At 38.2% G+C, this 18,651-nt stretch overlaps 1 protein-coding gene across 4 annotated transcripts in view; it reads left to right on the forward strand.

The window, feature by feature from the left end:
* The window catches only part of LOC114648559 (nuclear receptor coactivator 7-like), a 193,516-nt gene that overhangs the window by 18,703 nt on the left and 156,162 nt on the right, over positions 1–18,651 (forward strand). For 2 of the 4 annotated variants that reach the window (XM_051924804.1, XM_028797654.2), the window contains one exon: positions 6,377–6,495. In XM_051924804.1, the coding sequence (XP_051780764.1) occupies positions 6,458–6,495 (38 nt within the window). In that variant the 5' untranslated portion in view covers positions 6,377–6,457. Of the gene's footprint in view, positions 1–6,376; positions 6,496–16,070; positions 16,153–18,651 lie in introns of those variants that run through there. The other 2 variants (XM_051924803.1, XM_051924805.1) reach the window with 1 other exon arrangement.

Here is an 18,651-nt window from a genome sequence, read left to right on the forward strand (position 1 = left end):
ACACACCTGTCTATATAAGGTCCCATAGTTGACAGTTCATGTCAGAGCACAAACCAAGCATGAAGTCAAAGGAATTATCTGTAGACCTCTGAGACAGGATTGTCTCAAGGCACAAATCTGCGGAAGGTTACAGAAAAATTTCTGCTGCTTTGAAGGTCCCAATGAGCACAGTGGACTCCATCTTTCGTAAGTGGAAGAAGTTCGAAACCACCAGGACTCTTCCTAGAGCTGGCTGGCCATCTAAACTGAGCAATTGGGGGAGAAGGGCCTTAGTCAGGGAGGTGACCAAGAACCCGATGGTCACTCTGTCAGAGCTCCAGAGGTCCTCTGTGCAGAGAGGAGAACCTTCCAGAAGAACAACCATCTCTGCAGCAATCCACCAATCAGGCATGTATGGTAGAGTGGCCAGACGGAAGCCACTCCTTAGTAAAAGGCACATGGCAGCCCGCCAGGAGTTTGCCAAAAGGCACCTGAAGGACTCTAAGACCATGAGAAAGAAAATTCTCTGCTCTGATGAGACAAAGATTGAACTCTTTGGTGTGAATGCCAGACATCACGTTTGGAGGAAACCAGGCACCGCTCATCACCAGGCCAATACTATCCCTACAGTGAAGCATGGTGGTGGCAGCATCATGCTGTGCGGATGTTTTTCAGCGGCAGGGACTGGGAGACTAGTCAGGATAAAGGGAAAGATGACTGCAGCAATGTACAGAGACATCCTGGATGAAAACCTGCTCCAGAGCGCTTTTGACCTCAGACTGGGGCGACGGTTCATCTTTCAGTAGGACAACAACCCTAAGCACACAGCCAAGATATCAAAGGAGTGGCATCAGGACAACTCTGTGAATGTCATTGAGTGGCCCAGCCAGAGCCCAGACTTGAATCCCAGACTGGAGAGATCTTAAAATGGCTGTGCACCGATGCGTCCCATCCAACCTGATGGAGCTTGAGAGGTGCTGCAAAGAGGAATGGGCAAAACTGTCCAAGGATAGGTGTGCCAAGCTTGTGGCATCATATTCAAAAAGACTTGAGGCTGTAATTGCTGCCAAAGGTGCATCGACAAAGTATTGAGCAAAGGCTGTGAATACTTATGTACATGTGATTTCTCAGTTTTTTTATTTTTAATAAATTTGCAAAAACCTCAAGTAAACTTTTTTCACATTATCATTATGGGGTGTTGTGTGTAGAATTCTGAGGAAAAAAATGAATTTAATCCATTTTGGAATAAGGCTGTGATAACAAAATGTGGAAAAAGTGATGCGCTGTGAATACTTTCCGGATGCACTGTATACTGCTCAAAAAAAAATTGAAGGAATACTTTTTAATCAGAGTATAGCATCAAGTCAATGAAACGTCTGGGATACTGATCTGGTCAGTGAAGTAGCAGAGGGGCTTGTTAATCAGTTTCAGCTGCTTTGGTGTTAATGAAATTAACAAAAGGTACACTAGAGGGGCAACAATGAGATGACACCCAAAACAGGAATGGTTTAACAGATGGAGGCCACTGACATTTTTCCCTCCTCATCGTTTCTGACTGTTTTTTTTTACTAGTTTTGCATTTGGCTATGGTCAGTGTCACTACTAGTAGCATGAGGCGATACCTGGACCTACAGAGGCTGCACAGGTAGTCCAACTTCTCCAGGATGGCACATCAATATGTGCCATTGCTAGAAGGTTTGCTGTGTCTCCCAGCACAGTCTCAAGGGCACGAAGGAGATTCCAGTAGACAGGCAGTTACTCTAGGAGAGCTGGACAGGGCCATAGAAGGTCTAACCCATCAGCAGGACCGGTATCTGCTCCTTTGGGCAAGGAGGAACAGGATGAGCACTGGTAGAGCCCTACAAAATGACCTCCAGCAGGCCAGTGGTTTGAATGTCTCTGACCAAACAATCAGAAACAGACTTCATGAGAGTGGCCTGTGGGCCTAATGTCCCCTAGTGGGCCCTGTGCTCACTGCCCAGCACCATGGAGCTCGACTGGCATTTGCCAAAGAATACCTGAATTCGTAGTTCCACCACTGGCGCCCTGTGGTTTTCACAGATGAGAGCAGGTTCACCCTGAGCACATGTGACAGACGTGAAAGGGTCTGGAGAAGCCGTGGAGAACGTTATGCTGCCTGTAAAATCGTTCAGCATGACCGGTTTGGTGGTGGGTCAGTGATGGTCTGGGGAGGCACATCCATGGAGGGACGTACAGACCTCTACAGGCTAGACAACGGCACCTTGACTGCCATTAGGTATCAGGATAAAATCCTTGGGCCCATTGTCAGTCCCTATACTGGTGCAGTGGGTCCTGGGTTCTTCCTGGTGCACAACAATGCCCAGCCTCATGTGGCGAGAGTATGCAGGCAGTTCCTGGAGGATGAAGGAATTGATACAATTAACTGGCCCCCACGCTCTCCTGACCTAAATCCAATAGAACACCTCTGCGACGTTATGCTTCATTCCATGCGACGCTGCCAGGTTGCATCTCAGACTGTCCAGGAGCTCAGTGATGCCCTGGTCCAGATCTGGGAGAAGATCCCCAAGGACACAATCCGTTGTCTCATTAGGAGCGTGCCCTGATGTGGTCAGGCATGCAGACAAGCACGTGGGGGCCAGTCAGGCTACCGAGTATGATTTTGAGTTGCTGCAATGAAATTTCGGGATAAAAGTACCAGCCTGTCGCATCATTTTTTGTTTGATTTTCGGGTTGTCTTTGAATTCAGCCCTCTAAAGGTTGATAATTTTCATTCCCATCAAATGATGTGGCATCCTTTAGTTCCTAACACATTACCCAGTCCATATCAGTATAGATATCCAGCAGGATTTTTGTTCCCATTGAGATCTAATGTGTTTTCAAAGTGGTCCTTTAATTTTTTGGAGCAGTTTACCATCGACCACCAGCTCTATCCCTAGCAACTGGTTTAAATGTTTGATGATTAGGTTGCATCTGTCAGATACATTTTTTTATTAATTTTGCAGACTCAGGGTAGATATTGGTACACAATCATACTGGATTTCAATCACTTGCAAAATTAATTTGAACAGTTAAGCAAACAACAGATAGTTTTCTTTCTTATCATTAACAATGAAAAATTATTACCACATGTCCTGTTGTTATTTTAATAGCTTAACAGTTGACATTTTATGGCCTTTTCAAAGAACAGCAGTACTCTTTTTCAAATGCTTCAGCCAGAACACTTTTTTACACTGTTTAAGTTATAGCTTCACATGTGACAGGATTTTCTCTCACCATTAGCTTAGAAACAATGATTCTTATTCATGCATTATCTGAGAATACAGAAACATCTTTAAAGACTCGAAAATGTATTTGACTGCTCCTTTCTGTGCCTCTAAATTATGATCCATACCGCAATGAATTAAGTCAGGATTCTATACTGGATATCACCAAGTCTTTATTAAAAATAGCCCACCAATCGATTATCACAAAACTGTATTTCATGATATCTCAAATTATATAATTCACAAAACACAAAGCAGATACTCTATATTGAACTTGCATAACATTTACCTTTAGATGTCTCAGACTAATTTTGAGAAGTTCCCTGCTTATTCACTGCTTATTCCTTTCTAAGGTCATATAGGTTAATGGAAACATTTAGATCTTTCCTATTTAGTAACATTATACATTTAGATCCTTCCTATTTTGTAACTTTATAAAACAGAGTATATGTGCTTTTAAAACATTTTGAAATGCTTTTGGGATGAATCAACAACAACTTGTGACAGACAGGGAGCGCTACTGAGCCTTGACTTCAAACATAAGTGCACAAACACAGACAAGAGTACAAATAAAGTGTATTTTATTTTACTAAATACTTTCCACAGGTGCAATGCAGAATCACAAGCACCATCCAATATAATAATTCCTCCACTGTCCTCTAAGTAAGCCTTGTCCTCTACCTCCTGACTCCAACATGCCTGGATGAGTGGCTCTTTTTATGCCAGACCCAGGAGTAGCAGTGGAAGCTCCTTAAAATGTGTGAGTCCTCTTCCCACAGCTCCCCGTGGCAGCACCCATGTACACCAACAGGGCTGTTCATCAGGACTATAATGCCCAAGATGTCCTCTGGGTGTACAAAAAGAAGCTCTACCTGAGTTATGCTACCATCTGACGTATTGGGGAACTTTATAGCCCCAAGAGACATTTCTTCCCAGTGCTTCTGTTATATGTTCCCGACCAGGAAAGGTATCTGCAACTGCCAGAAACGCCTATCCTCCCATATCCTTCCCTTATGGCCTCCCATCCAGGTAAGGAATCACCCTCCTTCCTGTTAGGGATGCCAGTCTGTCCAAGTTGGCACCTTCAAACTGTAAGTCTGTTCCAAAATAAATAATTGGAATTAAGATATCTTATAAAGTACTGTAGTTGAGATATCCTCAAGCTAACTTATGTTTATGATATTTATTTTATAATGATTAATATAAAATTAATTAAAATATATTTTACAAATATTTTTATAGAATTCTCAAATGTATGTTGGGATATAAATTTACATTCATTTTTGTAATGGCATATTCACAGGAAGTTAATAAACGAGTATTGTCTTAATATTAAACAGAAGGGGAATCATTTTGAAATGCATGTGAGATATTTTAAAATGGGGTGGTGTTTTTTTTAGGGTATTTGAAATGTATTTGTAAGCTCTCTCTGTATCTGCATTAATTTTCACAACAAGTGTGCGCTCCAGTGGACTAATACTCCATTGCTTAATGTTACTAGGAAAGTGTCCTATCCCCCCCTCAACACAGTATTAGCAGAAGTGGGTTTGGACAAGTGAATGAAATTCAGTTTCAAATATCTTAAATTTGTTTCAAAGTATTTCAGAATAGCTTCCTGTCTATTTAAGAAGATTGTCAATTATGTTATTGAAACATGTAAAGACAAGACGGACGATCATAAATTGTCTGAGGCACTTCAAAGGCGATCCCTATATATTTAAAAGTGCGAAAGGCGCAAAAAAACGCATGTTAAGCGTAAACAGTTGAAACTTCTTCTTAGGTTCACAGAGTCTGTCCAAGATGGCTATGTTTCCGGTTTTGTTGGTTTTTGGAAGGAAGAGACGGGTCCAGGTAGAGTGACCCGGGAAGAGATGTAATGGTTGGAGGCACGTCAAACTTCCTTTCTGCAGAAGGAAAAGGAGAAGAGAAATCATTATTGATTAGCAACCTTATGTGTGAGGAGTAATATCCAAACCCTTAAGTTGTTCTCCAACCACACGCATGTGACACCTATTTAAAAAGTATGTTTTTTCATATCTTTTTTTAAGTCGAAATTTCAAACATGCTTAACTCATTTCAGATATCTAAGACCAGGCATGAAATTATTTCCAGATTTTGAAAAATTAATTTAGTAAACAAAACATTCAGTTGTATTTTAGATATTTCAGCCATACTGGAATAAAAAAAGACATGAAGCTATCAGTAAGGGGCAATAGAAATAAGGCACATTTTCAATTATCCAAAAGGTCAGCTAAATAAACAAATAAAAATATACAGTATTATATTAATCTTAGTCTCAGACCTACAATGATGTTCAGTTTTTTTCCATCTCTACATAGTCAAAAAAAAATGAGTACTTATATGTCTCCTTGTGGCTAGAGACTGTACTACAGTACCAACACAGTGAATACAAGGGGCTTGTTATAGTATATCACATGCAGAGACAACTGTTTTAATTGTACAGTAGACACAGTTGACAAGATCTTTATGAAGAGTCTATAGCTAATTAAACAAGCTAGAGGAAGGGAACATTTTCTTTAAAAGATTGGTACATTGAGTAGTGCTGCCATCTCTGTTTTTCACAGAGCTAGCGTCCTTGGTTGAAATCCTGCACTTGGAAGTTTCCTCCTCATGTCTGTAAGGATCTTCCCTCAGGTTCTCAGGTTTTCCTCAACTCCTCCCCATTAGTATCCCAAGTATGTCAACTGGACATTCTAAATTGGCCCAGTATTAGTGTGAGTATGGATGTGTAGGTGAGTGGGCCCTAAGAAGTACTAGTGATCTTTCCAGTGCTGCTCCTTGCCTCACACCTAATGCTGCTGGATGAGATCCACCCCTCCATAACCCTAAATTAGATTAAGTAGGTTTCACAATGTTATGTTTTATCCAGAATGTCTAACTGACTGCATGAAGACAAATGTAAGGTTACTCAAGAGGCCTGAAACATAGATAAATGTGGTAGGAGTCACTTTGTTAGGAAAATCTTCAAAAAGTTTCCATATTTCACTCACTGGGGAGTGAAGCATATTTATTTAAAGTGGAGTTCTTTAGATGGTGCTTAGTTTGTATCAACCTTGTAGGTTCTAATGTTTATCAGAGTCTTTAAATCATTTTAATGTCAACATTTCACTTTTTTTTTTTTTTTTTTGCAGATAATTTCACATGTAAAGGGAAGATTGAGAATTGAAATCCTCCGCCAGTAACATCTGGGACAAAACATAGATACATTAATAATGGAGAAGAAAGAACGAAAACCAGGATATTTTGCCAGGTATACCAAGAAGCCTTAGTGGATGGGGGGGGGGGGGGATGAGGAAGCAGGAAACATATTAGTTTATCAACAGAATGTAATGCTTTGTTTATCTGTGCTGCAGTATTTATTTTGAATAGATGCTCTGAAGATTTTGTCAAGGGAAATTTTATTTCTTTTTATGAGGGATTTTTTTTTAATTTTACTGATTTTATTAAAAGAAAACAACATTCCATACAATCATGTCAAACTTAACAAACCATAATTCAACCCCTGCCTGAGAGAAAGAGTGGAGAGACTACAACATGAGAAAATGTTTTAAAACAACAAAGAAAGGACAATGTCCTTTTCCCTGTTATAAATGCTTATTCTAAGATTTGATTAATTACTGTAGATCTTGCAATATTTTAAAAAAGTTTTGAACAGATCCTCTAGTTGAGAATTTAATATTTTTTTATTTCAAATAGTATAGAACATCAGTTACCCACTGACCTATAATAGGTGGGTTGTAATTCTTTCAGTTGAGCAAGATAAGTTTACGTGCTAGTTGTTTATTATAAGCAATTAGAATTAATTTGGCCTTCTCCACATTAAGCCCATTTGGGTGTACACCAAACATGGCTGTTAGGAATGATTGTGACACCAAGGCTGTCTGATAGGCATTCAAAGATTTTGATCCAGAATGATGTTAATTTGGTGTATGCCCAAAACATGTTGCCCCATGAGGCTGGAGCTAAATTCCAATGTTCACATGTTGAATCTTGCCCTGGAAACATTTTGGACAATTTTAACTGAGATAAATGTACTTGATGAAAGATTTTAAGTTGGATGATTGAATGTTTTGTGCATATGGGGCTGGTGTTTACTCTATGCATGGCTACCTCCCACTCCTTTTCAGAGATGCTAAGTGAAAGATCCTTTCCCCATCGTACCCTAGGATCTTTGAAAGTAAGAGACTTGAAAATGTTTTTATATATTGTTGAGATGCTGTCTGAGTCAAGACTGGTCATTGCCTCTGGAATAGAAAAGTGTGGGAGGATCATCTTTAAACTGGGTAGAATATAAGGACTTCTAGTACTCTCTAAATGTGTGGATTACATTTTATGGTCAGTGATTTTATCTCCATGTATGTTGGTAATTTCTGTTATTGTACTGCAAACTTTCTGCTTGTCGATTTGTTGAGCTAAGATATTATTAGCCTTCTGTGTTTGTAGTATTGACGTTGCGATTTAAAGATGAGCTATCAAGAGGTTAAATTCTGATTGCAGAACCTATCTTTTCCTATAAAGTGCCTCGTTTGGAGACTTATCATATTTGTGATCTATTTTGGTAATTTCATTAATTAGCTCTGACACATTCTTGTTTTTGTGGGAAAAATATGAAATAATCTGTCCTCCAATCCAATCTTTTTGCAACCAAAACTAGTCCTTACTTATTAAGGGAGTCTTCTGTAAAAAAAACATGTCTTGGCAACACTATCTTGTTAGGTGAGAAAATACTTTTTTTCTCTATAGATTGTGATTGAGGCCTTTGACATTCCAGCTCTCTTTTCTTCAGAAACATCCCCCCCCCCCCATGTTGAGGGATGGTTTTGAATCATTGATAAATTGATAATTGACTGATTTGTCTAATACAAAGTGTGAATTAGTTTAATTTGGGGTGTTCGTAAGAAATGTAAAAATTTAGTTCTTGAGGTAGGAAGTACATAATAAACAAGAATAGATGCGTCAAATATTGGAAATATTAAAATGTGTGCTTCAATTTAAATGTTTAAATAGTCTTGATTGTAGTACAAATTTGTCATTTTTGACCCTCTTGTAACTGAGTTTGCCCAAAATTACCAAAGTTCTGCAGCTTCAGCATGCTTCATGGGATTCTGGCAAAAGCTTGACACGTTGAAATGATTCCACAGACAAAATATCTTCGTTTTAAAAGCTTTAATAAAAATTCAAAGTAAATCAGTTCACACATAAATAGAGAGCAAAAAAGAAAAGTTCTTGTTAAGGTAAGGTTCTGTTTAAAGCTTATAAATCTTGTTTGTTTCTGTAAGTTCTTCATACAGCTGAACCATTTCTAAATGGTCAGAAAACTGTATGCTTATTCCACTTTAAAATGATCTAAAACGATACCTCAAATGTTTATGCTTGAAATTTGGCATTTTTAACCTTTTGCGGGTTTTCTCTTAAAGGTCTAGTACCACTTGGTCAAGAATCAATTATCAAAAATATTATCATTTGTGAACAGCAACCTCAAAATATCATCAAACAATGCTCTGTATGCCTAAATTACCAGTCCCTATCTTTAAAAGTATTTTGAAAAGGACTTTTATTTCTCTTATCCCTTTAGGGTGTGCCACTCTGCGGTCAGTTGATGTGGTATGCACAACTTTATGTCCTTTTGGTGAAGACACCTATTGGTTTACTCTTTATCATAACGGTATAATTTACTGTACAAATTTGGTCCAAAAGTGGCCAATGAATAAGGGCTTATTCTCCTTTCTGTTCTGTAATATAGAATTATGTGTATAGTGCAACTCCTTGCACATATGTTCAGTTATATAATATTTAAAAATATGTGTAACCACTGTTGTCAGTGAAGAATAAAATAATTTGAGATTGTATAAATTCAATATACAGTGGAACCTCGGGTCACGACTGTAATTCATTCCAAAACTCTGGTCCCAACCCAATTTGGTCATGACCCGAAGTAATTTCCCCCATAGGATTGTATGTAAATACAATTAATCCATTCCGGACTGTACGAGCTGTATGTAAATATATATATATTTTTTAAGATTTTTAAGCACAAAAATAGTTAATTATACCATAGAATGCACAGTGTAATCGTAAACTAAATGTGCTGCCTCACATGGATGAGTCAGATTCTGGAGGCAGCGAGCAAAACTTAGCAGTGGTGGAGACGGGGTGAAGAATTGTTGGTTTATTGTACCTTATTGTATTATTGTGGCTTATTCTATCTATCTATCTATCTATCTATCTATCTATCTATCTATCTATCTATCTATCTATCTATCTATCTATCTATCTATCTATCTATCTATCTATCTATCTATCTATCTATCTATCTATCTATCTATCTATTATTGGAGAGGTGATTGTGGAATGTGCTCCTTTATTTTATTTGTATAGTGTGTGCTGTATTACTGTGTCTGTGGTTTGTGGTCACAATATATACCATATGTTATCCTTATGTTATAAATAAATTGTATTATTTTGCTTGTTTCAACAAGTGTGTCTGGGTGATTTGTGAAATTAAACCTTCAGCCAAGTTTCAAGCTACAACAGAGAAAGTGAAAGTGTTAATGTAGACTCTCACCAGTTGTACTTTTAATATTTTGTATTCTTCATATTTTTGGTGTGTTGGCTGGAAGGAGAAACAGAGATTCAACAACATTTTACCTAAATTGGCATCATGAGTATAGATTTAACTTATGAAAGGCTGTATTTTATCTTCACTGCACTATCAATGTATTCCTACACTTTAGAACAATTTTCTTCATGCAGATTAAGATAGGTGTTTGCTCCCTGCAAAATGGCTGTTCCACCTACTAGAAACACAACATAATGGTGACTCTCCATCTAATTAGGTGCCCAGGCATTGCTTTGTTGTGTGGTGTTTTGCAGTAAACAGTTCATATGTATGAAGGAAGATTGAAGGCATACAGTATGGATTCGCTTTATACAGCCTGGAACCAGTTACTCAGTTCTGTATAAAATAATATATAAATCTGCACCCTGGAGCAATTACAAGGGACAAGATTTTTGTCGTGTATTAGTGTTTCCTACATATCTTATTTCACCCTCATAACCCCTACAGCTGCCACACAGACATATCACGCTGGGAGGGTCAGATTCACTCTGTTTTTATGAAATGCTTCTTCATCCTCTATGACTGCATGCTGACTCTTCTGTAACCTTATAGTTGAGTCTGTGACTCAGCATTCTCTACATCTTAATCATCAAATCACAGAATAAAATTAACTAAAAAATGCCATTTGAGTTCCTGGAACAAAGGGGATAAAAGTGCATAAGTATTCTTCCCAAGACATGTTATTTTGCTATTAAAAGATATTCATTTATGAAATGGATAAAGATGAATAACAGAACATAATAAAATGAACTATAACACTAGAAAACTAAGTTGCAGAATTTTGTTATAATTATAATAAGTAGGTTTGGAAAAAATAAATGAATGAATGATAAAGTAAGAATTGTAACTCTTTAGAATTATTAAATTTTTTTTTTATGAAATATGTATGAACTTTGCCATGGGTGAGATCTTTTCATCTGTCTGTTTTTAAAACTTACTTATTCCTATTCATGATGCTGGGGAGGCCGAGCCTATCCCAGCAGCATCCTGATTGTTGTTCTTTTTTACAAGGCTTATTGTCCCAAATATCGGCAATGCTGCAGACCTCTGTTTTGTGGTGAAAATACAACATTCCTACATTTCATTTTCTATTGATGGTGTCTTCCCACTTTTGTACATTCTGTGCTTTCTTTTTCATTTCATGTGGTTGTACTTGGTATCTTGATAAAGACATTGCTAAGACAAGACAAATCTCTTGAACATCACTTCTCAGCCTTGCACTTCAGTGGTAAAATGAGATTGTTCTTATGATCTGAATCCATCTCAGGTATTCAGAATGGAGTAAAGATCCATTTTGTGTATAATTTAACATATGTGTAACCTGCTTGTAATACTGAATATTAGTCATTACAGTGGAACCTCGGTTCACGAACGTCTCGGAACACGTACAAATTGGTTTACGACCAAAAAGTTTGCCAAACTTTTGCAAGTGTTCACGACCACACACTTGGTATACGAACAAGCCAGTTTCCCTTTCGGTTTGTGCATGCCGATGATTTCCGCACGTGTTCAATCTCTCCCTGTGCATTCCCTGTGCAGCGAGCAAGAAAGACACACACAGACACACGCGAGAGAGAGAGAGACACACACACACACACGTGCGTGCGAGAGAGAGAGAGAGAGACACACACACGCGAGAGAGAGACACACACACATGTGTGCAAGAGAGAGGGCTGGTGGCATAAGGGCTTGTTTTTAAAGAGACAGGTTCCAGCATTGTTTTAACCTCGTATTTAATGAAGACTTTTTTCTATTGGATTTTAACCTCCACTTCTCTTCTGTTTACAGCGATCGGTTCGTAGCGTGCTTTGTTGCAATGTTACTTTTCTTGGTGGTTTATTAAATTATGGATTTTTCAAATGTTCATTTTTTTTCCCTGTGCTTAAAAATCATTAAAAAAGTGTTTTTAGCAAGTGGTTTATAGCGCTATAATTAGTTTTCTCTGTTGTTCAAGGTTTTCTCAGTGTTATTCAATGTTTTTACATTTAGTTTACTATTACGCTGTACATTGTATGGTATAATTAACTATATTTGTGCTTAAAAATCTTTAAAAAAATATATTTACATACAGTTTGTACGGTCTTGAACGGATTAATTGTATTTATATACAATCCTATGGGGGAAATTACTTCGGTTCACGACCAAATCGGGTTACAACCAGAGTTTTGGAACAAATTATGGTTGTGAACCGAGGTTCCACTGTATATATCCATTTATTATTATTACCTGGGCTTTAGTCAGTCCTGGCAGTATTGTGTAGAGCACACACATGCATACACCCACAACAGCTCCTACGAGCCCAATATGGATTATTCAAGTAAAGTGGAGTACCTGGAAAAACACCCAAACCAGTATAGGAAAGACCTATAAATGCTACAAAATGACAAAGTCCACACATCAAATCAAGTCTCTTGGAGTTGTAAGTCAACACCACAACTTCTGTGCAGCTGTATTAGTACTAGTATAAGTACTAGTCACTTCATTAATTTAAGCCCGCTTATTTTTTCTTTTTTTTATGAAAACATAAGTAACTGAATCTGTACCTTTGATGAATGCATGTTTTATTACCCTGGCATATGAAACATATATTGTTTGCATGTTTCTTTGAGTAAAAGTGTCCACTAATTAAGTAAATGCAAATGTTTTATTTTTTATTATAATATTGATCATTCATGCCAGACTGTTCTTTTTTGGCCATGTCACAGGGAGGCAGAGCGTAATCTGGCACTGATTGGCATACATCAAAATTTTGCCCTTGATGAGATCACAATTTGCATTACAATGTTCTGACCCTTTTAACACTAGAATTACCAGAGGCTACGAAAAAACTCGTAGATCTGGCCCACCTTAAATCCGTTCGCACCTCTCCCTTAGCGTCTTTTGTCCTATAAATGTACCGATTAAGACAAGCAGCAAGCAGCCTGCTATTCCATCCCCCACCACCGCAGACCGTGTACAAACGTCTCCCAGCTCATGCTTTGATTGATTATCTGGGAGTCAAGTGCTGGAGTTTTAGAGTGGAAATAATAGATCGTTATTTGGAACACATGCATTTCATGTGTGTTCCGTTTCTACAATAATCTGTGTAAGCACATTGTTAAAAGAAATGTTTTTCATATTTTAGTAGTAAATGACGAAATGTTGGCATAAACTATATAATGTGTGAAGCCTGAAGTCCAAAGATCAAATAAACACTTTCACAAAAGGTTCAAGGACGATACAGCAGCTTCATTGGCGTAGCAGTAAGATTTGCTGACTTGTAATCAAGAGTCCCCAGTTCGATCCTGACTGCTTCCTATATATGACGTTTTCAGTAGTGAGCTGCTGTTATTGTTAATATTATACAGTACACACATACATTTGGTTTGCATCTGTAACAGATGGTGTACGTTTATAGGATTTGTAAAAGTTACTGTTTTTTTTTTTTTCACTTTTATTCTCTCAGTCACGATCACGATACATCCTACCGCCCCACCCAGGTATCTGACGCTGTTAGTTTTAATTTGAAACTGGGAGTAACTGTAGATATGAGTGGTATTTTGAGGCAATGGAACTGGGCATTCTCTGATCTGGAGGGATAAAAGCTGACACACAAACGCTGGTGAATCTGCCTTCTTCGTATATCACCGTCACTTGATTTTTTTTATTCAGTTTTATTGAGTGTTCCTGCTCATGCTGAATTAGTATGCGCCTTATGGTCTATGATGTCAAAAAAAAAAGAAAACCAGAGACATAATTATATATGATATTTGGAATTATTTATTTTATGACCTGTATAGTACATTTAGGAAAACATTGTGGCACGGATGCAACATTATTCATATTATTCAGATTCATTTGCATAACACCACATGTTTTTTTCCCCGATCTTGCCAGTCCCCACATGTTGCTGTTTTTTTTTGTAATCCAGGACATGCAGAGGCAACAATAGTACAGAGAGGTCAGTTCAGCGCTATATGTAATCATCACATTCAAATGTTAACAGTTCACACACATGCAAAGACCGTCCTCCCTACATTTACAACATGTATACCTGTTGCAATGCTCACACTTCTCTCTATGCTTTGGTTCCTATTACGTTGAAAGGGCACCTGTGTTATAGTAGGTTTTGTTATTTTTAATGTCATTGTTCTCTGTGCCTACTGTTATGGACTCATTCATACAGGCAGACCAAGTATGGTACACGGGGGCACAGCATCTTCATTTAGAATTGCCGAGCCAAGCACAGGACTAGAGAGCCAAAAGACAACTGGAGAATTGAATAGTCAGCCTAAAGACAGACTAGTATATTTTTGTCCTCTGTCAGCACATTATCCATGTTGGGAGAATGAGAACTGTATGTAGGCATTGTGCTATTCCTGTATTTTTGAAGGTGGGGTTTGAGTCCTTTCCTGTCCTTGTTTGGATCCAAGAGAAGGAGCCTGCACATGGAGCAACCCGAATATAAGGATGGACCTACGGCCAACACTTTGAAGCTGCCGGGCGGAAGATTATGTCTTCCGTCCGAGGCCGGGTGGAAGATTATGTCTTCCGTCCGGTGAAAATCCTTTCAGCGTAGTGACGAAAGATGGCAGACTGCGTAAGTCAAGACGCCCACATGCTTGAGAGTCTGTCATAAGCTTCCCATCTGTAATACCACGTGAAACCGTCAGTAAAGAGCTAGATTGCAATTGAAAAGAACACATTTCCAGAGAGCTAATGCCTCTTAAGGAAACAACCTGACACTGACTTACTTTACTTTCCTGGGGAAAGCGGCTGTCTTGAAACAGAATCTTCTCGATGTTGTATCCTCCTTTTCTTTTTCCATTACCTTTTCTAGTAAGATGCGACGACGAAGTTACTCTGCAAGGTGAGCCTTGAACACTCTTCTTTGCTCAGTGGCCTCCTTCCAATACAAGCAGGTTTGGGGATTTGGTGATGCTAGTGTATGTGTGTGCTTGTATTCACCTTTCGCTGAGATGATGCGTCGTCCAGGTATTGCTTCTGCCTCGCGCCCAGTCCAGCTAGCTGGATCGATGGATGTAATCATTAAACATCCTTCCTTTTCAGGGATATTGTGGCAAGGTGTCCTGGGAATTAAATGGATGTTTTGGGCTGTTCACAACACAGGGAAGCGAACGTTGTTTTCTCACTGTGATGATGTCTTGCACTGCCACCCGGTGGAATCCTCCAGATTTACGTAAAGTACGTGTGCATGTATAAACAGTACACTGCTTTTGTAGCAGTAGCATCCGCAGGTGCACGTGTTGCGTCACATGAAATATAAACCATCCTCAAGAGGATGCCAGCCCTATGCATGGCACTAAGCAATCATGTACAAACAGTAACCAAGTTAGAATTGTAGCTGCTGGAACTGTGAGGCTGAAGTCCTAATCACTGTGCCATCTTGATGCCTTTGTTACCACTTTCTTGAACTAAGTGTGGTATGAAAAGTAATAAGGTATATATTTTATGACTGAGTAAAGATACAAATAAGTTATTTAACATGTGAATCAAATCTTCATTGGTTGTTTTCCTACAAAATCTACATCCCATTTTTGCTTTTTCTAATGTTCTGGATGTCGGAATGTCCCTTGTACCAGAAATTAAAATGAACAAAAATAGAGAGGCAGTTGGGGCTTGAGAGATCTGTTCCTTCATTGAGAGTCACGATATAGGAGCTCCGTCCTGTGGTGTGCTATGGTCACAGAGTGATGCCTCTTTCAGGCGACCCTGTGATTTATAGACAGGAGACCGGAGCTCTCACTGGGTGTCTGTTCTGCACTGTGGATGGAATGGAAAAGGACATTATTAGTGTCTGCGCCTCCTCTCATCCCAGAGATGGATAGAAATATTAAATAATCAAGATTTTGTTCCTGCCCTCCTTTTGCTGCAAATATTTGTCACAGATTTCTTTTTCTAATGAATTGTGCAGTCTGCAGTAAAGTAATAAGATATTTATTAAAAAAAAGTCTGTAGCTTTTTAATTCCAAAAATAGGCTTGTTTCCTTATATTTACACACTAACACACAAACAATCAATGTTATACACAAATACAGTGCACGTCTACTGTAAAAGCACTCAGATGTCTGTCACATCACCTTTGATTTTAAAATCAAGACTCTATGGGAAGGGAGCCAAGAGCCGACAGAAAGGCTAAGTGCAAATATTGATTAGTTAAGCAAAAAGTTCCCATCAGCTCATAGTCTCGTCCTGGCAAGACCAAACAGAGCTGCTTTTTAGGATGCTGCAACTGACAAAGCTGTGTGAGGAGCTCTACACTTATGCCACTGATTACAGCTTTTACTGGTTAGTAGCCGTATTTCTCTTCCTGTTCTTGCTGCTCTTGTTTTAAAAATAGATAGACAAAGCAAATATTTTGCTTCTTATTTTGCTTATGGAGTAATTGTAAGTCAGAAATTTGCTAATTTATAGAACCAACAGTGGTTTATTCAGGTGCTTTCCTGGATTTTTTTCATTCAAGAACTGTGGTATCTTTTTAGATAGAATTGTAATTGTTTTTTCTTGCTGGATTGCTGGGCCATTGTTAAGTCCCTCCTGCAGTCTGCAGTGTGATGCACTGCTGCAAACTACTGTGTCTCAGACATATACGGTCTCGGATTAGGTTTTTTCAAGCATTTATGTCTGTGAGTTATCAAAAGAGTTTTCTTATTTTTTGGTAGATACATTGTGATTTTGTAAAGATGTACATTTTTCAAACACAATCCTGATGGCTAAATGCAGCAAGCTTTATGCTGTAATACGTAGGCTGAAAAGTTTCAGGTGGTATTGTTAGTTTTTTCAGTGAGTAATACACTTCACCTACCACTTTGTAACAATTCTCCTGGAACGGCATTCTAACATATCACAGCTGCCAGTTGGTTTCAATTTGAGCATAGGGTTTTGAAATAAGCTTCATGAGAGCATTACTGATAAAAATATCAGCACCATTCTCTTAGTGCATTCTTCAGTTGCATTTTTACTGCATGCTTTTATTCTGTGTTGTGCACTGGTAGCATTGTAAGTTTTTCCCTTTGTGGATTTTGCATATTCTCCCCATGTCTGTATGGGTATCTTTTGGGTGATCCAATTTTCTCCCACAGGCCAAAGATATGCAGGTTAAGTGAATTGGCATTGCTTGATTGGACCCTGATGTGTGTGTGTTTACCTGTGATGGACTGATAGACTGGGGCCCTGTCTAGAGATTGTTCCTGCCTTGCGCCTGATGATTTGGCTTCATCTGGAGGATGGATGGGTAGATGTTTAAATTCTAGCAAAAAAAGATTTGTTTAGGGTACATTTTCTTAAGAAAATGTAAAAAAATACAGGGAGTGGACAAGGCTTAAAAGGTGAATACCAGCCCTTACATTTTATTCAAATATTAAGAAAAAATAATATACTAATACTTGCCAATTTCTCATCCACATTTCCAGATGTGGACTTCATTAGCAAAAAAAAGTAGGCCACAACAAATATTATTCTCATTAGCAACCATCTGTATCCTTCTTGTGAAATCCAGCTGGAAGTATCTCCTGCATTTTATCATTATTTTCTTCTTGGCAGTCTATCCCTGGTGCATGGGGCATTGTCTGTCTTTAGATGACCAAACCACCTCTAGTGGAATATAATTTCTGCTGTGTGCCAAGTTTTCTTTGGATTGCTGAACTCCTAAATTTGTCTTGGAGGGATGACCCCAACAACACTTTACAGAAACATCAGTTTAACCTTATGTATTAAAGATCTCATTCTTTTGTTCATTAACCAAAGTTCATGACTATAGGCAAAGACACAATATAGGCTGACCCATACAGGCATTGTCCAAAGATTTGATGTCCATTTTACCAAAAATCACTGTTTAATACATTGTTTACAAGACTGATGAAACTGCACAATATATTAGTCAATAAACAGTGGTTGGGAACAAGACCCTGATGTAAATAAAATAAGACAGAATCAGAACAACAAACAATTTCTAACGAGTAAGCATGCTCATTGAGTAGATGGTGTGGTCAAAAAGAAGTCAAAACTTTGCTTGCACGGTGAAAAATACTAATGATTGTAGTGGTTACACAATTGTCTCCTGTAGAGAGCACAATGAAATTCTTACTTACATGTCTGATCAATTTGCATCATGTTGCAGAAGAATTTTATATGTGCTTTAAATGCACAGGTAACTTTATCAAATTGCCATGACATCAGTTGTCCCGAATCTGATTTGGTGAGGCTCAGGCAGTACAACATAACACAAGAATGATCAGCATTCACCAACTGTCCCCACACACGTTAGATATATTTGTCATGTTGTTGTACATGTAAGTGACTTTTAAAGTCAGGATGTTAATAATTACTGCAGTACAGATACATGCAGTGATAATAGCAAACTTGGAAAAGTTTCCATTATTGCCTAACCAAAAGTACACATTTTTACTGTCTGTGTGGCATTCCTTTTGGTTAATCTTGTTTCCTCCATCTTCATAAAAGACATAGCACATCATAAGTGGACTCATGTATGCCCTGTATTGTCTTCACATCCTAGAATGATTCCTTATATTCTCACCTCCTGTGAACAAACAGTGAGTAATGTGAGTTGACAAAATAAATGAGTAATATTCCTAATCAGCATTTTGGAGACATTCTAATACTTTAAATTATGTAATGCCAAATATTTAAAAGAAAGTGTTTTTTTTAATCTCAGGTTTATTTTTCTGTGAAAGCTAAGACAATTTTGTTATTTGTTTCTGACTTCAAGAGCTTGATATACCAATTTAGAAACACCCTACCACTATGAGAAGCATTACTGCTCCAATA

The sequence above is a fragment of the Erpetoichthys calabaricus genome, chromosome 3 (assembly GCF_900747795.2).
Source record: "Erpetoichthys calabaricus chromosome 3, fErpCal1.3, whole genome shotgun sequence".
Classification (NCBI taxonomy): domain Eukaryota; kingdom Metazoa; phylum Chordata; class Cladistia; order Polypteriformes; family Polypteridae; genus Erpetoichthys; species Erpetoichthys calabaricus.